This window comes from Lepidochelys kempii, chromosome 15, assembly GCF_965140265.1.
Source record: "Lepidochelys kempii isolate rLepKem1 chromosome 15, rLepKem1.hap2, whole genome shotgun sequence".
In the NCBI taxonomy this organism is placed as follows: Eukaryota; Metazoa; Chordata; order Testudines; family Cheloniidae; genus Lepidochelys; species Lepidochelys kempii.
In genome coordinates this window covers 30,399,602-30,425,072 of record NC_133270.1, presented here as the reverse complement: position 1 = coordinate 30,425,072, position 25,471 = coordinate 30,399,602, and the positions used below count along the sequence as shown (strand labels likewise).

Here is a 25,471-nt window from a genome sequence, read left to right as displayed (position 1 = left end):
GCAAGCTGGCTAAACACAGAATATGAAGAATTTCTATGGCAATATACTCCACATGATGGTTAATAAGAACTGATAAATCTTAGAATTTTATATGCCTGCACGACACTGTAGTATCTAAATGGGGCAGGGGAAGTTCCCATTTCAAAGGTACTTCTGCCCCTTTCTATTTTCAGTATCACTTCGTATCAGGCAACAGGCAATCACACGCAAGGGTAAAACTGGGTTGTGAGAGAGATTACACAATGACCAGATTTAATGGGAGAATAGCTATGCTGGGAATTGTGGTATGCTGGGATAATTAAAATGTCTTAGCAAAGCAAAAGCATCCATTAAATACAACTGGCATCCAAGCTTTGTACTCTAATTTATTGTCATTGTTTGAATGCAACACATTTTGTACATGCAAAGATCCACCATAGACAGCAGTTTACTGTAGTTCACTTTTATTGCAGTTCCTTTTCACATTTTCATCTGCTTTTCTATTGATATGAAAACTCTTAGTTGTAAAATATAAAATTACTTCTGTACAGAACAAATCCTCAGGGGAGGGACTGGAATGGTATTCATTTGTATCTTTTACCAAACAAGATACTGTAATTTTCTCTTTTTTACTTTAAAAATAAAGGTATTTTCCCATATGTTCATTTTCTTGGTAACATCTTCACTTACATTTATTTTTGCAATGACTAAAGTGCCCCAAAATCCTGCTTCGTTTGCCAAGTTCATGGAAGATGCACATAGATAAGGCAGTTGCAAAACATCACAGAGGGTAGGGATAATATATTGTACTGAGTTTTCTTTCCTAATAGAACTCCATTTCCTCTTGCTGTCAGCTTCTTTAATCCCTTTGAGAAATGCTCACAGCACTATTAGAAAACAACATCTTTTGTAAATATCTGGCAACGCTAAACTTGGAATCATAGTCATACAAGTATATACACAATAGACAGAATATCTGTATTACTTAGGAAACTATGTAGTACAAAATATTTTCTATAGCACAACATTTATTCCTTGTGTGATCCATATTTACATGTTCTATAAGGCTATGCAGAATGATATAAAAGTTTTTATCTATACAATAGCTTCTTTAACAGGCTTGATACAGTCAGCATGTTCAATATGGTAAGAAGAAAATCCATAAACCACACGAACCTCCCCTTCTCTCCAAATCCCTTCAATAGGATGAAAAAATCACGTCAACACATATTTTGGTAAAAATATTTTCAACTGAGGGATGGCATGGGATGGGACAGACCAAACAGTGGTTTGAAGTGCCTCAGGGAAAGCACATTGATATGAGAAAGGATTTCCAATCACACCCTGGAACCGACGTATTTCGCATACGGCTCATCACACATTCTCCCTGCCCTGTATCATTGTAATCAAGAGCCTGCATTGACCAAATATCCTTAGACTCTGGTATCCTGGATGACAGAGGACTCGGAATATTGTGCTCATTGGTTCATATTCAAACCCACTGTAAAAGGCAGCACTCCACAGATGTTAATGTGGTTGTAGCCAACCAGTGAAGCCTGGTCTTCACTCGGGGGGGAAAAGGTGTGTTCTTGGCTCCAGTGAAAATTCTAGGTAACTAAAAGTAGAATCCTAGTGAAGAAAAGGCAGTTTACTGCTAGCAAGTCGATTCAACAAACAAACTGCCTTGCCTTTACTAGGACTGTACCTCAAGTTAGCTAACTTGAGTTCAGAACACACTTTTTTCCTAGTGAAGACCAGACCTTACACCAAATCTGGATTTGGCCCTTCGTCCATGGGTTGGGTTAATTAGCAATGCAATGTTAGCATCTTGCAAGCTTAGCTGCAGAGGTGGGCTGTGAGCTCTAAGAAGAGAGGACATATTTTGCAAAAAAAATGGGGGCCCAGAGTTAACATACAGAAACAGCGGAGACCCTTTCTAATCTAATGTTTAAAGGCCAAACGCTGCCTTTGGATATTGGTGTAGATCTCATCGAACCCAGTGAGAGCATCACACATGTGCCACAGGACAGAATTTGCCTTACCCAACCAGGTACTTAGATGATCCTCATCACTGTAGTATCTGAGTCCCTCTGACACGGGTTTAAGGAGCTGAGCTCCTAACACTTTGTATGAGGTGAGTACGTGTGAACACTATGGTCTCGTCAGTTAAACAGATGCTGTAATGGCAAACCAGCATGGATTGGTTCGTATGAAGGGCAAATAGGAGAAAAAGGAGTTTTCAAGGTAGTGCAGAGTTCCACATTCATAGATGGTTCCCGAGTGGCCATGTTAGCATATAAATACACCCTGCCCCACAAGGACACGTTGGCTTGCTTTATACTGTTTATTTTATTACTTAAATTCAAGAACATTAGAAAAGAACATTTACCTCCAGACTGAAATTGTTTCATGTTTTAAATATGAACCTGTGCAAAAGAATTTAAAGATTGTCAGCATTGTCAACTACATTCTTTTCCTCCTGAGATAGCAGGTGCTCTCTCTTACGGTTTAACCTGCCTGAACTGTCCAATTGCAGAAGTCTGGATCAACTCTTCGGTTACAGATTAGCCTGACTGAAGAGGTTTTAAACTTCACTGACACGGAAAGGTATTTGTATGGTAATGAGAGACACCGGGCCCAACTAGATTGACAGAGGTTTAACATTCTATGGAACTGACCCATTTGGTCTAGTCCAAGAAAACCAAATTTCAGTAAATTAGCAGTAATCCTTTACCACTCACAGAACAGCCCTATTGAACATATTTGCATCTCCCAAAAAATTACCTTTCAGTGACTTCCATGATATTTTACAAAACAGACCATGCCTAATTCATGCCAATTATTCTACACAGGACACCTTCACCGAACTCCTTCTCTTATCCAGTATAGAACACATTGCTTGTTTATTTCTAGAACACATTTCTATCATCACAGAATTGTAACATTTTGGACATTTGGTGCAATGGGAGTTTGGACTGATCAACTCTTTTGGTTCCAAAGTTTCAAATAAAATGTGTGACACAGACCCTTCAAAAGCCAATTACACTCAGTTTACACTACATACTTTTGATGGTATTGGGCATAGCCGTGTGCACAGTCAGGATGCAAAGTGTAAAGAAGGCAGCTAATGTCACTGGGTGCCTAGATTTTTAAAGGATTCCAAACTATTTATATTAAACTTACCCTAGAATTGCTCGGATCTCTATTGTGATATTTTGGTACAGCAGGGCTCTCCATGTAGCAACTTTACATTAAACCACATCCACGGTTTACTACCTTACACATTGCAGGCATATTAAGTACATGTACAAACATGTAAAATTAATTACAAACTAATTGATAATGCTGCTCTGGATAGTATGGTTGAGCAAAAGTTTGCAAACAGATGTGGACAAACTGGAGAAAGTCCAGAGGAGAGCAATAAAAATGATGAAAGGTTTAGGAAACATGACCTATGAGGAAAGACTGAAAGAATTAGATTTGTTTAGTCTGGAGAACAGAAGACTGAGAGGGGACATGATAACAGTTTTCAAGTACATAAAAGGTTGTTACAAGGAGGGAGAAAAATTATTCTCGTTAACCTCTGAGGCTAGGACAAAAAGCTATGGGCTTAAATAGCAGCAAGGGAGGTTTAGGTTGGACATTAGGAAAAACTTCCTAACTGTCAGGGTAGTTAAGCACTGAAACAAATTGCCTAGGGAGGTTGTGAAATCTCCCTCACTGGAAGTTTTTAAGAGTAGGTTAGACAATCATCTGTCAGAGATGGTCTAGATAATACTTAGGCCTGTCTTGAGGACAAGGGACTGGACTAGATGACCTTTCAAGGTCCCTACAATTCTCTGATTCTATGATTTGTGAATTAGTAGCGGGCAGTTTCTGATATACAATGCTTCTGGTGGTTTGCCAGCAATAACTAGGTGATCAAAACAAAATACCAGAGGGTGGGAAGCTAAATCTCTGTGCAAGCAAGAAGCAAGTTTTTTAATCCTACACAACCACGTTAAAAATGTTAAAATGGAAAGCAGAAATTTAGCATCTTTGTGTACAGCAGGTAATACAAAACCAGTAAAAACACTGACTTAGCATATACTAACCTCAAGATACACAGCCATAAACAAGGTGAATTTGCAAAAACAAATAAAGGAGAAGAAAAGGCCAATTGGCGATTCCAGTGAATATGAAATGTACATGCTTGTACTGATCCTAAAACATAAGTGGATTAAAATTCTAGGGGCGGACTCTCCTAATTTCAGTGAAAAAAGGGGCACTAACGACGTATTTCTAAGTTCCATACACCAGACTGATTTACATTTACTTTTTGAAACTATTGCTCTACTAATACAGCTGTGGGATGAAGTACACAGAGAAAACCGTGATGGTCTTAAATAAAAAGAACAAAATACTTCTGCAAAAGCACCCTGTATTCAATGGTGAATGCCAAACACCAGCTATCTCCATCTATCACACTTACAAAGAGAGTTCAGGTAAAAGTGAGTTAAGAGTTAAAACTTACTCTTAAAATAGCTTCCAATAGTTATTAATACAAAAAAATATATATCATACATGAAGAACATGCTGCAGGTAAGAGTTCATTCCTGGCTCATATTAACAGCAAGTTATAATCTGTGATTGTTAAAGTAAAATAGTAAAAAGTTTCATAAGCATTATTTGCAATTAAAATGGACTTAATCTAAAGAAAGGAGTTTTACAGCATGTTATCATATGTGTAATAAATATTTATGATTTCAATAATTACATGATGGGAACCTGGAGTCACAAGAGAAAATAGATATTTAATTCACATACAATATGAAGAAATAAAAGATCAGAAAAAAAACACTATCCCATTCAACCTTATCCTAAAGATTTTTTCTGTCAGACATATATAAGATTAAACATTTCTCACTAGCAGTAAAACTACAGTAAATTTCAGTGCATTGTCCATAGAGAAATGGAAACACATACTCATTCAAAGGGCTTTGCCAATATGCAAAACCAATCCCCTCAGTATATCAGAATGCACAGCAAAAACACTGCAGCTGACAATCTAAAGAGTTTGTGGCTTTCATTTTGTTGCATCAGGAAGCGTTAGACAAAATGCTCCGTCATTAAAGACGGGTTTCAGAGTAGCAGCCGTGTTAGTCTGTATTCACAAAAAGAAAAGGAGTACTTTTCCACAAGTGCTCCTTTTCTTTTTGTCATTAAAGAGACACTATCAAGTTGCTCAATCCTAAAATTAAACCTCCCTCAGCATTTTTATGCTCGCAAATAAATTTATTTGGGTTTTGAATACCGTAAAAAAAAAAGAAAGCCACTCACGCTTAGCAAGGGAAATTAAAAGTGACCAACATTCTTCTGTCACACCTAAAAACCCTGCAGCTAATACTGTTCAAATTGTACACACCAACACCATCAAGAACATCTGGTATACAACTGACAAAACAAGTTGGCTGATGCATTACAAGCACAGAAAAATACAAAGCTTGCCTAAAAGTTACGTTTCCAAAATAAAAACAGGTCCCACACCACATAAACAATGGGCAGAAAATATATACAACTAGTTTTAAAAAGCAGTCAACAGTGTCTCTAATAGTTTGGACAACTGCGCTCCTCTGAAAGCTTCTCCCCCTTCCCCTTATGGGCGGGGGGAGGGGAAAGGGGAGGTTATCCACATGAAAGAGGGCAGAAGCGTGACTCCATTTGGCAGTAATATTTGAGAATTCACTGAGCTGTGGCAGAAGAAACTGTAAAACAGTGTATCTGGCATTGTCACCTCTCTTACATGGAGCAGGGCAAAGAACTGAACAAAGACATTTTTATTTTGAAGTGAAAAAATATTCATTTGTATTTCTATAAAATAAGGGGTGCTACTGTTAGAATTCTGATAGTAAAAGGGAGAAGAGCATACTGGTCATATCTCTTGACATACTGCAGTTATTTACTGAAATACAGGCTGGGAGTGAACTCACCTCATTTGTGACTTCTTTAGAACAAAAGTTGGCACATGGTTTATGGCAGCTAAAAACTTGACGGATGGCAGACAAAGGTTACCCTTTGGCTAGCAGGTGCACTGTTGTGGTAGTAACACATAAGACAAGCCTTCTGAAACACTGAGCAGGAAAAGGGAAAATGCGTGCAAGTGCGGGTGCCCGGTTTTTAACATTTAATTTATATAATAACCTTTCAGCGGGAGACAAGAACTGCAGTGCAGTAGACAGCGAACACTGTGTTTTGCTTCCAGAATGCAACTGTGTGCAGCTTCATCATATCTGACTGTTCAGGCCCGAACAGTTTGCCACAGAAGGTTATGAGAATAGCAGAATAGAAAGAGCTCGTCTGCTTTGATTCAATTCTCCCTTCCATTACACTTGCTCTCCTTATCGGAGTCCTGGCGGGGCCTACCTTACGGAATGAGCTTTCCCATTAGCGTATATTTTTAAAGATTTTCTGGAAAGAGCACTTGGGGAAAAGTAAGTAACTAATATATATTTTAAATACAGTATCCATTTATAATTTACTTATAAATGAACTTTTTGGTTAAAAAAAATCTTGCCAATTTCAGAATCTGGATCCAAAGACATCAAAATTCTTCTGATGTGACTGACACATCTGTGTTGTGATGTTAGTATTATCTACATTGCTAACATACCAGCATTTGGTCTTACCAAAGTAAAATGTATAGATCATTTCAATAAACAGTTGAGAAGTGAGAGATTGCATTTAGGTGATCCTACAAAATCAGCATAAAAATAAACACTTAAAACTGATATTTACAAAGGTAACTAATAAAAATATCCAGTGGGACAATCTGAGGTGCTTCTAGAATGACATTCAGCAATTACCTGGAACCCTCATATTGACAAGACTATACATCCTTCCTCGTCTCTTCTTTTTGAGTAATAAAAACAATATTTACATCTATTTTTAAAGAAAATTGGTTGACATTATTGCTTTATCATCCTAAGAATATGACATTCTAATGATGCAGTTATGCTACATGCTGACAGACCAGACAATCTCAGTTAAAGAATGAAAAATTAACTTTATGCTCAATCTAAAAATCAACTTGATCTGCCTGATCAGCAGATCATGTGCAAGCATCAGCCAATGAAAAATATCTTTAAAAAAATATCAGTCAAGTTTCATTTTTTAATATGGCAGTAAACAGGATTTGTTCTTTCACTCTCTCTTCCACAAACTTCATTCTGAATAGGAACCACTATTAGTTCACAAGGAAGATGAATATAAATTTAAAATTTTGTTATTTTCATAAACAAATACAAACCCCAGCCTTTACACTTGACGTGCCTACTAGCATTCACATGCTTGAGTTACTGAACATAGCTTAATTCTGCAGAGATGTCATCTTTGTTTGAAGGCAAGGGGACTTCTTCTGATGCGCCGTATTTCCTAGAACAAATGTTACCCTCTGGCAAGACCTTCTGAAGTACTAACTATACTGCACCATCTCTTACTTCAGGTAGTTCTAAAGTGACTATATCCTTCCCTATCTGAGAAGATACAGCTTTGTATTTGTCTATGAATATTAAGCAGCTTTCTCCACAAAGCAGGAAGGCACCATGCACATAGCAGTCGAGGCAGGAAGCAAACAGCAGCAGCATGATGTGTGAATGTTAGGTTCAGATGAGTTAAGGCTTCTGTTATACTTCTCGGTCTTTTCCTAGTCATAATCAGTGTCTGAAAAGGAAATAAAACACAGAAGCTGTTTGACATTGTTCATAAATGTAACTAACCACATCACCCTCGGGACTCTCAAGTCTCGGTGACACGTGTACACCATCGATGATGCTCTTTGCATGTTGCTGGTGCAGCAGCAGCAAGCTATTTTGTGTTATTAAATTGCATATGAACTATTAAGAGCATCACTGAAACCAAGTGCTCCAATGCTTTAAATAGCTATCTGCAGAACCTGCCCATTAAACAATGACAACACTTCTTAGTAGGACTCTACATATTGTTATAAAATTAGCAGAATGATGAATGTTATCATCATAGAATTGCCTGCTGAGAAGTTAATAGCGCCTTCATCTGGGGTAGTAAATAAGGCTAAACAACAATAAGAGAAAGGGGAAAACAGCATAATCTGTACAGTAAATTCCAATGAAATCGGATCTGCTTCATTATGGAAATATTTTTCTGTCTTGGACATGGAGTGCACAGTTACATACAACATGTGTATACTCTTTGCTTGCAGAGTCAGTGTACAGGCAGGTTCAGAACAGATTTTCCACTCAAAGCTTCAGATCATTAGCATCAGCTTTAAGGGGCTTGAGCATTGCAAAGATGTGTCTGCTGCATGTCCAGCCACATGGCTGTACCAGTCACAGCAAGAGCTTACCCAGACCCTGTGGAAATAGGGTGAGAATACTTGAACAAACATTGTTTCTGCCAGACTGCAAGGGCTAAAGGTAACTGCATGTTACTTTTCCATCATCTAAGAATCTCTTTTGGCTGAAAAGACAGGAGACTTCACAGCAAAGCAGTCAGATGCAAATTCTACAGAGTGACACCTCTAATTTTGCTGTACTGTACCTTCTCAAACCTGATTCTCGTGCTGGCTCTGCCTCTTCTTCGATTTCAGCTCTTTCAGCCATTGAGGAGACATTTCTTCTGATCTAAGGACACAGCAAAATAAACTTTATCCTACAATGACAATACCTCATTACAGAAACAAAATCAAAATAAGCCATATTCTTCTAGGATCCGAGCAATGAAATGACCAGCTATTTCTGAATTTACAGCTTGCTGGGATTTAAACAGCTCTCTCACCTGTTCTCCTTCTCAGCACTAGAGGGCAGTACCCTGCCACCAGGAGCTCCTTGCTGGAGCTGGGATTTAAATAGCTGTGCAGAATTTATTTCACTGGGACTCTCGGGCTCTTGTCTTTTCCGAAGCTGAGCCTAGAAGAAAGGTTTATTTTTAAAAAAAACTGCTTTTAGATTTCCTTGGAGGACAATCTGATCACTCAAATCATTTCACTGGCGTATGAAGCAGCAGAAAGCACAAGCCTGAAATCCATACACTGCATACATTTATAATGGAATTTACCATAAATCTAAGCTGTTGTGAAAACATACACAAACTATTATGAAGTTAAATTTCCTTCTAAACCACTGCCAATATTTCTATCAATAATACAGGGTCAATGAGTGAAAAAGCTATTTACAACATTGCTATAAGTTTCTTAGGCCATCTAACAGATCATCAAGTTTTCTCCTCTGAACTGTTTGGGGTTCTCAAACTTCACTGCACCACAATGTCCTTCTGACAACAAAAATTACTGTACAACCCCAGGAGCAGGGACCAAAGCCTGAGCCCGCCCAAGCCCCACTGCCCCCGGTGTGGGGACCAAAGCCAAAGCTCAAGGGCTTCACCCCAGGCAGAGGGCCTGTAACCCGAGTCCCGGCGCCCAGGGCTGAAGTCCTCAGGTTTCGGCCCCGAGAGGTGGGGCTCAGGCTTTGGCTCCAGCAAGTCTAAACCAGCTCTGGTGACCCCATTAAAATGGGATCGTGACCCACTTGGGGTCCCGACCCACAGTTTGAGAACCGCTGGGTTAATATATAAATTGCCCTTTCGGGGATTCTTGCACCTTCTGCTGGAGAGCATCTGATGGTAGCCGCTGTCAATCATGGGATGCTGGACTAGATGGACCCCTGACCTAATCTAGTATGATCTGTCTATCTTCACCTTGAGAACAGAGTGGTCCATGCCTGGAAAAACAGGAAGCCTCTGAGGTTGAACAGCTGAGGATCTCTCAGTTCGGTGTATTTTTTCTTCCTCATCAGACTCTTCCTGTTTTGTAGATTTCTCTTCTAACAAAAATTACAATGACCAGATGTTATTTCACCCCAGACGCATTTAAATAGAAACAAAGCAAGTTGGTCAGCAAACTTCCTGTCTATGCCTTGACCTCATAACCCTCTTCCTCGGTAACAATGTAACATAGTAGAATCATGAAGACTCAGTGGAAGTTATTTGACATGATTAAGCACTCATACCATGGCGCTGGGCACATTGTAAATACCTAATGGTAGAGAGACTCTGTTTATTAGGGCTGTAAAAGGGCAGAATTGCATACTTAAATTAATTCAGCTATTGCTTCTGAATTGCTCCGTTTATACATTAAAGCATCAAAGCACATGTGTGTATGTTACAGTTAAGTTTACAATAGCTCAGTTCACTCACATTCACTGGCCTCTTACTTGGAAATTACTACATTTTGGCTTTGCACAATGATCATCAGAGGTCACAGCTTGAACCAAAAACAGCTGTAGCTTTGTAATATTAACATTTCTGATTCAATGTCTTAAAATGAACATTGCATTTTGTATTGAGTCAGATCACTAATCATGCACGCAAGTGCAGCTAGTTACTAGCAACATGAGAACAGAGCAGTCGGCACACTCAACCATGCAATAGCTGGGATAACTTGCTCTTCATGTCCCTGAAACAGAAACCAGCAGAAGGGGCTAGTTTGATCGTACACTCTTTTCTCCCATCCATTGAGCCTTAAGATCCTCCACTGTATTCTGTACTTCCCTGGGGAGTCCAGAGGACTGCAGCTATAAGGTTGATGCATAACTATGATGGTTACCATAGAACCAGAGGCTGTGTCAGCTGATTGAGAGAAGACCGTAAACACGCTTTGACAATCGCCTTTAGTGATGAAGGCTTGAAACTGGTCCTTCTGCTCTTGTGGCAAAAGTGAGAACATTTGCTATAGTTCATACCGTTGTACTTTGCCATCAAGGCATGATAGCTGGCTACCCAGGGCAACCAAAGAGTAGCTTTTGTGGCCAAAAAGGTGCAGGAGCTTAAGGTTGTTGTAAGGTGTATTGTTGTAAGGTGTTGATCTAGACCAGCGAGGGTAAAGTTTTTGGCCCGAGGGCCACATCTGGGTGGGGAAATTGTATGCAGGGCCATGAATGTAGGGCTTGGGCATGGGGTTGGGATGTGGTAGGGAGTGTGTGCAGTATGCAGGAAGGGGCTCAAGGCAAGGGGTTGAGCTGTAGGAGGGGTGCAGCAGGGGGCTGGGGTGTAGGAGGAAATGTGGGGTGCAGAAGGGTCTGTGGTATGCAGGAGGGGGCTCAGGGCAAGGGGTTGGGGCGCAGGAGGGCTGCGGGGTGTGGCAGGGGGCTCAGGGCACAGGGTTGGAGTGCAGGGTGCAGGAGGGGTTTGGCGTGCGGGCTCCAGCCCAGTGCCGCTTACCCCAAGCAGCTCTAGGATGGCCAGCATGTTCGGCAGTGGCTCCTGGGGGTGGGGCAGGCAGCTCCGCCGCGCGTTGCCCTCACCTGCGGGTACCACCCCCGAAGCTCCCATTGGCCGCAGTTCCCCATTCCCGGCCAATGGGAGCTGCAGGGGGCGGTGCCTTCAGGCAAGGGCAGCACGTGGAGCCATCTGCTCCTCCCTCCCCCAGGGGCCACAGGGACGTGGTGCAGGGCCAGGGCAGGCAGGGAGTCTGCCTTAGCCCCGTGCACCATGGGGCTGGCAATCCCATGGGCCGGATTGAAAGCCTTGATGGGACGTAGTTTGCCCTCCTCTGATCTAGACCAACGTTGCCTGCTTCTCTCATTAATGGCATTGATTACCAGAGAGTTTGGGATGAGATGGGAGAAAAGGCACTCTGACCCTTTAGCTGGTACATAGTGCTTCTTGTCAGCCTGCTTGCATGGAGGCAAGGCAGTAGCTATTGTTTGCCATAGTGTACGGGCTGGAGGCTATAGGGCATCATTAATAGGCAAGGCTACCTCACCTTGAGGAGAGGTATGTACAACATGCACCAGGAGTGCTGCGGTTCTTGTATCTCCTCCAAGGGATTGGTAAAGCCTCCGCCACCCTTTTCCTCCATTCTTGGAAGTCTTTGAAGTCACCCACGTAGGATGGGGGAGGGAACATAATTGCCTTGTCTCGTGAGGAAGAGGATTTATTAGATGGTAGTGCCTTCTCCTCTGCCCTTAGCTCTTGTTCTTCTAAAGGATCTTCCTTGGGAAGAGGGTTCTGGGGTACCAGTGGTGACACTTTATAGAACTAATCACCAGACAGGATCCAAGGGTTCCAGAAAGCCCGAAGTGACAGGGCATAAGGAAAGGGAGAGGGACCTCCAGGTTGCTATTGCCAAGGCTGATGGGTCAGACGTCATCTGGTTCCTGTGGTCTCATCCTTAGGATACAGCACAGGAAAGGTGGTAGAATCCTGTAGGGAAATGTCTGAGTCTGAAGAAGTGTCATCCCTTGTATTCAGCGGAGGAGCTAAGCAGTACTGGAGGGTATGCCAGTACCAGAGGGTGCATCAGTACTGGCAAAAATCCTTCTTGGTACTCCTCAGGAGAGGGAATTTGGGCTCTAATGACACTTGGAGAGCCTCTGAGAAAGAAATCCAACCAGTATCAGAGCTCTTAGACACGGATCCCCAGGCTGAGATCCGCCAAGTGGCACTGGAGAGGGTATGGATGGTATGGTCCTACGCTCTTTATGGCCATGGCTCTAGGAAGAGGTCAAAGATGCTTTCTTCAAAGAGTCCCTCCCTCTGCTTGGAGGGCTCCAATGAGGCTACCACTTGTTCGCTGAGAGACTTCTTGGTACACAGGGAGCTAGAAGCCTTTTTTGCAGGTACCCACCTCTTGGTACCAAAGGAACCATAAGCCTCGGCACTACTCATACTGTGAGGCAAGGTCTCCCTATTTCCTGGTCTCTGGGCCAATTTCTCCCATCCGGGGATCAAGGTATTTTCTCTTTAGTAGATTTTGAAGTCTTCAAATGTGTCCCTTCATCTCTGCTCACTGAAGCTGAAGAAATCACTGGAAGGCCTCAGAGGCTGACCCCAGTGTATGGGTGAGAGGGTGCAAAGGTGCAGGGGAAGATTTGGACTCTGAAGTGGTGGTGGGTCTCAAAGTGAATGCTCAATAAGGAGCAACTTCAGCCTCTCTCAGGTTCCCGGATCTGCTCTTGAAGCTAAAGCAGACTTGCACTTTGACAGGATTTGAGACTCTCCACGACAGCTGGAATGCCCATTGTTGAGGGGAAAGGACCTGTGTCAGGTCTGTCAGGGTTTGAAGCCCAGGATTTTAGGCACACCCAAGGAAGAAAGGCAGCAAATGAACAGGGGCCAAGGGCAAGAGGCCCTGACCATGGAACAAAAGGGGGGACCCGCTAAACCACAGAACTTTTGGTGGGGAAAGAAAATGTAAAACAACAAACTAAAATAAGGGACTAACATTAATAAAATAATAGGAACAACAAGGAAAAAAACAAGGTAGGTATGCTAAGTTAGTGAACATCTCTAGTCACAGGTGGTTGAGAAGGAACTGGAGTCCACCCCGCACTGTATATCCTCAGGCTGAAGCACAAAGACATGTGGACCTGCACACACTGCTGACAAAAATCTCTGAAGGTGCACACACAACTAAAGCGGAGTACCCACAGGGACATTAGCTCAAAGGAGAGAGAAGATTCTATCGAGGACATAATATATCTCCAACCCCGCAGCACTATGACTAATTATTTCACAGGACTGAGAGGGATACCTGTGGAGTCTTTAAACATCCAAGTGCTGTCTGTCTCCTGCATCGCAGAGAGTTTGTTTTCAGATTCTATCTGTCTGCTTCTCCTGAGCGAATGGGAGCTAGGTGGCCGGTGGCGAATCCTTTTGCTGAGTTGCACACGGGTTTTCAGGACACTGGAATCCAGTATAGAAGTTTGCTTTTAAAGAGAAAAAGGTTACCCTCAAATGTGGCAATTTCAATTAGTCTGAAAATAGAGCAGTTCATTCCATAACTACTTCAGGTCTTATTTTTAAGCATAACCATATTTCAGCTTAATTAGGACTACTTTTGTTTTAATTATTATCACTGTTATTTTAAACTCCAATTAAAATCGAATTTACTCAGAGTGCTAAGATGCTGTACAATAACCGATATGGAACTACAGTGGTTTCCCATTTGGACAGTTCCCTGAACTCTGCTTGGTTCTGGATGTCTGATCTGTATAGAAACTGCAGAGTTATTTTTCAATAACCAAACTATGATAATCTGTGTGCTCTTACTAGGTAACAATGGCCATCAGCCAATCAGAAGGCAGGGATTTGCAAAACCGTAAAGTGATTATGCAACTCTCTCTCTCCCTCTGCTACATTTTCCCAGCTCTGATCGGTCCCCATCCTCAGAAATGTCAAGCTGTTTGCCAGCAACAAAAAGACTGAAAGTTAAATACCATGGCCTTTGGTAAAAAGGAGATAATCAGTTATTTAAAACAATGCCATCTCCATACACAAAGGAAAACTGAATGGATTACAGTAGAGCAAAGGCCACCGCAGTTGTATTTAGTGATATAATTCATTGCTGATTATGACTGAGTCTTTTCCCAGAGGCCCTGGGCCCTCCATCCTCCCCTGTGAAAACTTCTATTTTAAAATAAATATTTTAAAAGTTCTCAGTTCAGAAACTAGCCATTCACACAAACAGCACAGGGGCCTTCTAGACTTCAACAGTTCTGCTTGAAGTCATCACTGTTTTGAAATGGCACTTGCAGCTGCTGGGAGGATGGGATCTATGGTCCTATAGCAGAGCCCAATGCAAGGTACCCTACACCCAGAACCCCCTGGCAGTAAGGTGTGAAACCGCTGTGCTGCACTGCCCAGGATGTGGACAATTATCCTTAGTTACGGGAAGAGAAAGTGTTAACCTCCTTCAGACAGTCTTCAGTGCAGTCTGCCGTTGAGCTATACTACTGCTATTTAGGACAGCCACACTAATACGTGAATTCTGCCAACACTCTACATTCCACCTTCCCCAGAGCTGTACTACAAAACAAGGTGTGTGTGTGTGTGTGTGTGTGGAGAGAACGTAACAATTCATAGGAAGCTTTCTACAGTATCTGCCACTAGCTGAGATATAATAAAAGATGAGTAACTCTTATTCAAGATAAATTCTTAATTCACAGAGACTGTACCTGAAAGGAGAAATCCACATTGTCTCTAGGTATGCTCTCGTATAGCACTAAAGCAGAGTACAGTCTGCATGACTAGGCACTATATTACCAACATTCCTGTGTAATTCAGGATTCTCAATTTCTCAAAAGATCCTCTTTAAACTAAAATCATTTTAGGAATATGATTTTTAAAAGACTGCAGAAAGATGGTCCCATTGTCAATTAGAAAAGTAGTATTCAAATCCAATATCTGTAGCTTAATCTGCATTTCTCACAGCATGGTGAGCACTAGCAATTTGTATCACTTAACTATGTTGTCTCAGAAATGTATGGTTTCCATTTCCTAGAGCCATTAAACTCTTTTACACAGCACGTCTCCTAGGAGCAGACTGAAAAATGACCAACTGAAGTGCAAACCATTGTCCCTTTGGACTCCTAATAGAATTCACACAGACTTAATAGGAAGGGCAGTCACAAGAACTTTCATTGCAATTTATCTTGAACTTTTCACACAAGAAGTCAATAAAGAAGCCTTAATGGATAAAGAAGCATAGCACAAGGTTGAACATAAAGTTGGGAGAAGACATGGCATAGCATTTTGCTAACAATATAGGTAACGTACTTAAAAATGAACAACTCTTTCCCTTTATGGAGACTTACATCAATGAAGGAGAAGTCAATGGTTTTCTCCTCAGGGTAGGTATCTGCTGGAAGGGGTCCCTCAATACCATCAGTTGAATCCATATCAGTGCTGGAACGGTCCAAACTTGTGCTCCTTTGGTCTTTTAAGGAATGGTGCTGATCGATCATGGAGGCAGGTTCCGTTTGAGAAGAGAGAGAAGACAGCCGGCTATTTGGTGGCTGCTTCCTTGTTGAAACAACATTGCTTTCTGAGGAAGGAGACTCAGGCACAAAGCTGCAACACAAGAGAATGAACTCTGAGGCAGAAGGATACATGAGTGAACATATGTGCAAGTATATTTTATACCATGCATACTCAGAATGCAATCATGCTGTATCGCGTGTTCAGGAACATGTATGCAGCCATCCATGAGAGGGACAGACTATATAGTCCTAGAACTAGTGTGCGGCTTGAGTCATAGGGATAATGGATTGAGGCTGAAGTGAGGAGGCCTCTTCCATAAGCCCCAGAGCAACTACTGTGACCACAACTGCAGCTGCAAATTTGTACCAGTCCCCAGGGCGGAGGAGGAGAATGGCAGACGGATCCATAAACCACAGATCCATCGGCCCTGATCCCACCTCAGCCCCACAACTCCCTGGAGTGCTGCACTGTAATCAAAATTTGCAAAGCTTCACAGTAAACAGTAGTTGTGGACCTCCAAATCCAGCCATGCTTTCTGCAAAGGAGCAGCACCAGTCCAGGTCTTTGCACTGCCACAGATGACAGACAGGATGTGGCCCTTCATCATTCAGAGTGAAAGCTGAAACCACATCTAGAGGCAAGAAATGTATCATTTGGAGACACTACAGGCCAGCAGAGAGGGGTGAATCATTTTCACTGTAATAACTTTTTCACCACCAATGGCTTCACTTAGGATTCACTTACACCAGGGGTACCCAGAGGTGTTCCAGGGGGCACATCAACTCATCTACATGTTTGCTTAGTTTTTCAGCCTACATAAAAAGCATGAGCAAAGTCAGTACAAACTAAGAAAGTAAGCAATTTTTCAGTGATAGGGCGCTGTGACACTTTTATATTTGTATGTCTGATTTTGTAAGCAAGTAGCTTTTAAGTGAGGTGAAACTTGGGGTATGCAACGACAATCTGACTCCTGAAAGGGGTATACTAGTCTAGAAAGGTTGAGAATCACTAGTCTATGCACAAAAATGTGCGTTAACTTAAAATAGCAGTAAAGACACAACAACTTTAACTTGGGTTCAATCCCAGGCTGCCCTGTTACACTTGAGCTGCTAATCAGAGTTACAAGGCAAGTTGCCATGTCTTGTCTGCTATTTTAACCTGAGCCAGTTTATGGAGGTAGGCTACTCCCAGTTAAGAACACTTTTTTTTTTTTTTTGGTGCTGTGTAGACCTATCCTCTAAATCAGTGGTTCTCAAACTTTTTTTTTCTGCAGACCACTTGAAAATTGCTGAGGGTCTCAGCAGACCACTTAATCATCATTCCAAATGTTGTTTGTACCATTAACTAACTACTGTAAAATGTTTTGGATAAAAGCGCTATTGCAATGGATGTGCCCTCTCTTCCTCGCTGCAGCAGCCCTCAAGCTGGGAAGAAGGGGGGGTCTCTCCCCCGCCACAGCAGCCACAGAGCTGGGACTGGGAAGGAGGACCGTCTCTCCCCAGCAGCCACAGCCCTGGAGCTGGGGAAAGTCACCTCTTTCTCTGGCCGCCGCAGCCCTGCACATCCCAAATTCCCCCCACCCCCTCTTCTCACCCCACTGCCCCCTCCCACCTACCCTCTATTTCCCCCAAGGCCCAAGCTGCTTAAGTCACTGGCCTGATCAAAGGTCAGCACTTCCATGACACTCCCATGTCAGGGCAGGTGGGAAGATGCTATCCTGTGATTGGGAGGCATTAAGCTTAAACAGCATGATGATTTATATTTTGTCTTTCCTATCTGCAATTATATTTGTTACTTAAGGTTCGATCTAGTCAGAGAAATACTGAAGGGTTGATCCCTCGATTGGCACACATCAAGAGTTTAAACACTCAAGAAAATGAAACCAAAATTGGCCTGATGAACCATAGTTCTTGTGGTGAAACAGAGGGGATCACTAGATTAAATAAATCCTAAACTATTGTGGAATTTAGCAGTCGTAAGAAACAATTTGAACTACACCTGGGAGTAGCAGATAAGCAGGGCAGGGCACAGCATGCCAGTGTTAAATATACTTATCACAGTGCGCCCCACTCAAGATATGTGCTGACATATTCTGCGCTAGCTCAAGATTCTGGGTTCTTTTAAAGATTAGCCCCTAAATACAGCACACAAACAACTAGCCTCAAGATTAAAAAGGTGTGGATCACTAATGTAAGGTCTGTGCCAGAGAGGAAGGGCCACAGACATCAAGGAGTACTGCAGAAAGGGATCTGGGGGTCATAGTGGACCACAAGCTAAATATGAATCAACAGTGTAACACTGTTGCAAAAAAAGCAAACATAATTCTGGGATGTATTAGCAGGAGTGTTGTAAACAAGACACAAGAAGTAATTCTTCTGCTCTACTCTGCAGTGATTAAGCCTCAGTTGGAGTATTGTGTCCAGTTCTGGGCATCACATTTCAGGAAAGATGTGGACAAATTGGAGGAAGTCCAGAGAAGTGCAACAAAAATGATTAAAGGTCTAGAGAATGTGACCTACGAGGAAAGATTGAAAAAACTGGGTTTGTTTAATTTGGGGAAGAGAAGACAGAGGGGACATGATAACAGTTTTCAAGTACATAAAAGATTGTAACAAGGAAGAGGAAGAAAAATTGTTCTCCTTAACCTCTGAAGATAGGACAAGAAGCATTGGGCTTAAATTGCAGCAAGGGCAGTTTAGGTTGGACATTAGGAAAAACTTCCTAACTGTCAGGGTGGTTAAGCACTGGAATAAATTGTCAAGGGAGGTTGTGGAATCTCCATCACTGGAGATTTTTAAGAGCAGGTTAAACAAACACCTGTCAGGGATGGTCTAGATCAGGGGTGGGCAAACTTTTTGGCCAGAGGGCCACATCTGGGTGGAGAAATTGTGTGCAGGGCCATGAATGTAGGGCTGGGGCAGGGGGTTGGGGTGGAGGAGGGAGTATGGGGTGTGGGAGGGCGTGCAGTGTGCAGGAAGGGGCTCAGGGCAAGGGATTGGGGTGCAGAAGGGGGCTCAGGGTGGGCAGCTCTGGTGCAGAAGGGGTGCGGCAGGGGGCTCAGGGCAGGAGGCTGGGGTGCGGGGTGAGAGCTCCGGCCTGGCACTACTTACCTCAAGCGGCTCTAGGGTGGCAGCAGCACACAGCGGGGGCTAATGCCCTGGCCCCGTGCCACTCCTGGAAGTGGCCAGCATGTCTGGAAGTCGCTCCTGGGGGTGGGGTGGGGTAGTCGGCTCCACTGCATGCTGCCCTCATCTGTGGAGTCCACACCCAAAGCTCCCGTTGGCTGCGGTTCCCCATTCCTGGCCAATGGGAGCTGGAGGGGGCGATGCCTGTAGACCAGGGCAGCACACGGAGCCCTCTGCCCCCATCCCTGGGGCCGCAGGGACGTGGTGCTGGCTGCTTCCAGGTGTGGCGCAAGGCCAGGGCAGACAGGGAGCCCACTCTAGCCCCACTGCGCCACGGGGCTGGCAATGCTGCAGGCCAGATTGAAAGCCAGGATGGGCAGGATCTGCGGGCTGCAGTTTGCCCTCCCCTGGTCTAGATAATACTTAGTCCTACCATGAGTGCAGGGGACTAGAGTAGATGACCTCTTGAGGTCCCTTCCAGTCCTCTGATTCTCTGATTCACTGTGGCAATGTGCTACCATCACATGCTGTGGAATACCATGCTAGTTACAGAGTTTCGATTTACTTTGCTGCCACTGGGTTTTCAAATGGTTTTCACTCCAGTTTAACATTAGAAGCATTTTTCCTCTCCAATTATTCTAATAAAGAAAAATCTCTCCTCTTTACTCTGGAGCCATTTCAGTGAGTCACACACCTTGCTACACCCCAAAGAGCAATTATTTTTTAAAACAAACGATATGAAGGTACTCATGTTGAGCAGCAGATGGCATCAGAACCTAGAATTGGAATAGGAAGGTCTTTAAAGGCAGATCTTTTTAAAAAAGACACTTTAATAAAACAAATACCAAGGTTTTGAAGACCTGTAGGTGATCATTAGCAGCAGTCATTCTGTCCTGGAAAACCTCCCCCCACTCCCACCCCAAACTTAGCTATCAAAGGAATCACTCTACACCAAGACAAAGACTTATACTGGTCAAAAAGAAAAGGAGTACTTGTGGCACCTTAGAGACTAACCAATTTATTTGAGCATGAGCTTTCGTGAGCTACAGCTCACTTGCATCCGATGAAGTGAGCTGTAGCTCACGAAAACTCATGCTCAAATAAATTGGTTAGTCTCTAAGGTGCCACAAGTACTCCTTTTCTTTTTGCGAATACAGACTAACACGGCTGTTACTCTGAAACCTGTCATCATACTGGTCAGTTATCTTGCATAATAACCACTGTGGGACGCAGGGTTGGAGCAGCATTTGATTGGGGGAGGAGAGAAGTGGAATTAAAGCAGTTTCATGGCATGGCAAAGCTGATGTGGTTTTATTTTTATTTTTTTAAATGAAGCACTCATGGCTCAGACTCATTTCTGCTAAGCGTCCTTCATAATTAAATACCTGCTTTTGAGAAGTTTCTAGCTAAGCTATTTTAAGAAACAAAAATCTTAAACTGTGTGCTCATGTGTGTTAAATATAGATATGTGCACATTTTTGAAGAGCAGCTTTGTGTGATTGACAGTGATAACAATCTTGAAAGGAAAACATTCAAGAATGTACAGCTGGGAAAAACAGTTTTAGAAAAGAAACTGAATGTAATCCAATATCAGTAAGCTACAATGGGCATGAATTTGCCTTTTATATCCTGTAACTGAAATCTTTAAGTGGAAATTATTTTGCATCATATGTGGCTATTTATTTGCAGTGTGTAAATAGAGAGAGTAAAAAGAGAGAAAAAATCAAGCAACAGCAAATGTGTTAATTTCCAGATTGGCAGGGCCTGGTAGCACTGCACAGGTAGCGTTTCCAGCAGAGAAGCAGAAGAAACATCCCTTGCTTCCCTCAACAGTGGCCCTGCTCCCAGCCAATTAAGAAGTGGTGCTAATGAGCTCCAGAGGGAACCTTGTCTAGTATTCTTTATTGGGAAAGATGGTTGGTATCTGCAACTTTAAGCCTTCTAGATTCATTCGGAGTGTGAAAGAATGCAGAAATGTGCTAAGAGAATTTGGGACATAGCACCTTTGGTGGAATTTAAGGTGTCACAAGTACTCCTTTTCTTTTTACATTTAAAACTATTTTCTGATTTGTAAGTCTCTGGAAAAGTTCTCCCAGACCACGCCTTTGGACTGAAAGTGATGTAGGTGTGGGCAGCCTTGAAAAGTGAAAATGTTTTGTGTCAACAGTATTAGAAAACACAGTTGCTTTCATTTGATTTAAACTAATTAGTGGCTTCCTCATCACAAATTTTTGAACAGATTCCCTTTTGGAGTTCCTGCACAATTACAACATCATTACATTCTAAACACATCTCTACCCCAATATAACGCTGTCCTTGGGAGCCAAAAAAATCTTACCGCATTATAGGTGAAACCGCGTTATATCGAACTTGCTTTGATCAAAGCTTAGGCTGGAGCACGCAGCCCCCCCACAGAGTGCTGCTTTACCGCGTTATATCCGAATTCGTGTTATATTGGGTCACGTTATATTGGGGTAGAGGTGTACTATGACACAGCTAATCAATACGTAAATGACAAAGATAACCGGAGCATAAGAATATATTATGCAGAGTAGATTTTTTTCTACCCCAACACCACATTAAGTAAAGGAGCCAAATCAGAAATTAAAATATAAGCCACCCCCTCAGTCCAGCCCCTTGAAGTCCCCAGTGCATCTGGTCTACAGTATCATTTAGAATAGATTGCAACTTCTTTGGGCTAAAAACCTGTTATGCTTGCATATTCTGTATATCACACAATTATTAAAATACCATATCAGTGCTCAATACTGTATATGCCTTTCACAAAGATTGTCTGATCTTCTAAAAAGTAAACCCAACACTGTCACACAAAGTGCACCCAAACAAACACAACAGGTACCATACAAATGTAAACAATGAAATACAATATTTTATTTTCATTGTTCATGTAAACGGTCCTAGCAAGGCAGCCCTAAATTGCTGTAAAGAATATGCTGCTTTACTCAGTGCGAGAGATTGTGCAATACCAGAGTCTGGAAGTATAATACAGGGGACATCCTGTTTTAACTTGAATACCTTTGTAATATATTAAAGAGTCAGAGTCAACTCTCTCTATCTCCACACTGCAAATAAATAGTCACATATGATGCAAAATAATTTCCACTTAAAGTTTTCAGTTACAGGATATAAAAGGCAAATTCATGCCCATTGTAGCTTACTGATATTGGATTACATTCAGTTTCTTTTCTAAAACTTTCCAGTAGTCCAAGGAAATGGCTAAAATGTCACCTGCTATAAAATCATATTATTACAATTCCATTATGTAACTAATATGTCTCTCTCTCATAGAAGAGACTGAATTTGCCTCTCTGAAGACTATGATCATTTTTAAAGAATTACTGCAAAGAAAGATTCGGATAGCTCACTGAAGAACTTGAGAAGGTTTATACAAAAATTTCTCTTTATTTAAAAAGAGAAAATCTGAATAATTGAACTGTCACTACCCACTTTACTGAACTATCTGCTAAACTGCATTACAAATGAGACTCTTGTGCTGGCTCCAGCAGTGCCTAGCTCCACTGGGAGAGGATCTCTAGTTTCTCTCTCAGTGAAAGGTACCCATAAACAATCTGCGATTTCACAATTACTGATTTTGCCTTGGAATTCCCCTCTTGCCTCAGAATTGTGCTTCAGAATCTTCACTGTCATTAAAAAAAATTATGTTCCTAGTCCTTAAATTTGGGGAGATAACCTTGAAACCAGCAACAGAACGTAAATCAATGCAGGGATATCCCCGAGACACTCCTGAAAAGGACTAAAACAATGGCTCTTACAGAGCTGTCTTGTTCATCTGAATCAGGGCCCCATGGGGTATGTCTAGACTGCAATGAAACACCCGCAGCTGGCCTATGTCTGCTGACTTGGGCTGGGGGCGTGGAGGGGCTGGCTATAAAATTGCAGGTCCAAGCCAGAACATAGACACTGTAATTTTCATAGCCCCGTAACCCAAGCTCCACAAGCCTTAGTCAGTTGACATGGGCAAGCTGTGCGTGTTATATTGCAGCATAGACATACCTATGGACTCCATGGGCAGGGATGCAAAACCATGCTCTGCAGTGTCCCTAGCCTCTGTTTGTCAGAAGCTGGGAATAGGTGACGGGATGGATCACTTGATGACTACCTGTTCTGTTCATTCCGTCTGAAGCAACTGGCACTGGTCACTGTTGGAAGACAGGCTACCAATGGTCTGTCTAGCCCAGTGTGGCCACTCTTGTGTTGTTATTCACTGGCCACAAAAATGACCTTTTCCTTGAGATACCAAACATGCCAGCATTACGGACTCAGAATCCACCATGTTGCTGCTGCAGGCATCCAACATTTTATTTTCTGTCTGCCTTTTGCCAGGACCAACCTGAAGCAGCAGCCTCTTACTCTCCAGCTTTCCCAACCAGGAGGGGGGCATCAGATTACCGTGCATGCTTCCTGCACAGTTTCTTTAAGCCAGGCGGCTGCAGCAGACAGGATGTGGGGGGAGCCGGAAGTGTAAGCTGTCAAGCTGGTCTGCCTGGAGAATTAGCACTGCAGTTGAGGTCCGGGGAGATGAGCTGTCCAAGAAGTTCCAAGCTGGACCACCTAGACAACATTGTGGTAGCCATGGCCCAGGCTGCCTGGAGAACATACTGGAAACCCCATTCTCAAAAATCATCATTGTTTGAACACGAATGAGTATTTTAAACTGTCTCTCATAGGTGCCAGTATATATTTGAGGTCAGTCCTGGGAATGAAAGATATGATATGCCACTGGGTGAGACTAAGTTAACTGCTGAGGAATTTAGGTTTCTTGCAGCAGAATTTGGTGCCATTGTGCCATGGAATACAGCCCCTGCCCTGGCCATAATTCCGCACCCCAAATAACTATAACTGCTTTCTACAGTTAAATGATTGATATACAATGCAACTACTCAGGTAGCTTATCACCATGCTTTTGTACAACACCTGTTCTTAAACCCTCAAGTCTTAAAAACTTACTCAACCATAAAAAGTAAACAAGCCTGCAACAAAACACCCAGCAAGTTACTGAACTACATGTCCCATAACACCTTAAGGCTAGGTTAGGAGTCACATTTAAAAACCCCACCCCTCAGACAGAGACCTTCTAACTATGAGGAGGAAACTGGGTAAGCCTTCTAGCACCATTCTTCATCCCGTTCCATGAACAAATACAACATTTACATACAACCCAATAAAATCTGATGCCATTTAACAAGCACTCCGTAGTTCTCCACCCCTCAGTCTCACAATGGCTATGTTTTAAGCATCTTTTTCTCCTCAGGAATAACTTTTTACACTCAGTGCTCCTTGCAGCAGCACTGGGTATCCAAGCACAGAAGGAGGTGCAGCACAGAGGCACCAGGGTGGGGGATGCACACAGATGGCCTTTGCTCTTTGTGTTTCCCATCCCCTGGGCCACTCCGGAGGCCAGTCTCCAGCGTACACTGGAGCAGCTTTGGAGGTTGCTTTGGTTTACACCACCTTGCCCACAGCCATCAAAGGGCTACTTTGCAGCTCAGGATTGCTGGAGTGCAGAGCTCTCAGGCCAATCTTCCTGCTCCCAGCAGCATTGTCTGCCCCTGCACCACACAATTCCCCCTGGACATTCTTTCCCTATCTGCCGAAGGAGCTGTCTAAAAGAGGCATAGCAGGGCAGGGATCTGGCCAAGAAATAAATAAAGCCATTCAATCCCAAACAGAGAAGAGCAAGTTAGCTCAATATGTTTTTTCAACACGAAGTAAGGTGTAAAGTTAGGGTTTATACAAATACAGCCTGAACATTTGGAAGTGCATGCAAAGTACATTCAAAATAAAACACAACCAAGAAAAATTGACAGAACAAGCCCCAAGAGAGCAGGTCTCAATCAGGAACACAGACAATATGGAATTAAACATGCAAAGATGGCTGTAAACAGGCCAAGGCCCAAATCAGCTAGTTGAGCGTGGTTTGAGAGAAAACAGTGAACAATGTGAGGCAAGCTAATGGTTTAAAGCTGAAACATATTCCCCTTGAGAGCAGAGAAGGTTCATATTTAAGATACACAAGCTTTTTTATTAAGTGTGAAGCAGATTGCCACCACAAGACTAGGAAACCTCATTTCTTTATTACATATGTATGGTTAGAGTATTTTTAACTCTCAGGCTCCATAGTACTGAACGTTTCTATTAAAAGATAAACAGCAAAAGTTTCCACCATTCCCTCCCCACCAGCTCCACTACATACTAAGAAGATCTAAATCATGAACAGAATATACAGGTAGCTTTATGTCTTCTATGCAAATCCAGTAATTGAAAAATCAACTCCTCCATTTACCTGCTGAGTCCTGAGTTCGGGCATTCCTCAGCATTCCCCCTGCAATGAATGATGGAATCACCCTACAGGAGAGCAGGGAGGGCAGCCAAGTGCCTAGGATCTTATCAAGGCATTTCCTGCTCTCCTTTAGGGGTGATCTCAACATTTGCTGCAGAGAAAAAACACCCCAGCATTCAAGGCTTTACGATTCAATGCCCAAATAAATTAGCATTTTTAAGGTGGCCTCCTTTTCTATCATGGGTTAACCACAGCCACAATCCAGCTTTGAAAT

At 42.6% G+C, this 25,471-nt stretch overlaps 1 protein-coding gene across 4 annotated transcripts in view; it reads right to left on the bottom strand.

Annotated features, from left to right (window-relative positions):
* Positions 1–345: 345 nt before the first annotated feature.
* The window catches only part of KIAA1671 (KIAA1671 ortholog), a 168,409-nt gene continuing 143,283 nt past the window's right edge, over positions 346–25,471 (bottom strand). For all 4 annotated transcript variants that reach the window (XM_073313248.1, XM_073313250.1, XM_073313249.1 and 1 more), the window contains 6 exons: positions 15,585–15,840; positions 13,523–13,697; positions 9,688–9,812; positions 8,770–8,900; positions 8,533–8,615; positions 346–7,677 (listed from right to left, as the gene is read on the bottom strand). In XM_073313248.1, coding sequence (XP_073169349.1) covers positions 8,537–8,615; positions 8,770–8,900; positions 9,688–9,812; positions 13,523–13,697; positions 15,585–15,840 — 766 coding nt within the window. In that variant the 3' untranslated portion in view covers positions 346–7,677; positions 8,533–8,536. The remainder of the gene's footprint in view (positions 7,678–8,532; positions 8,616–8,769; positions 8,901–9,687; positions 9,813–13,522; positions 13,698–15,584; positions 15,841–25,471) is intronic.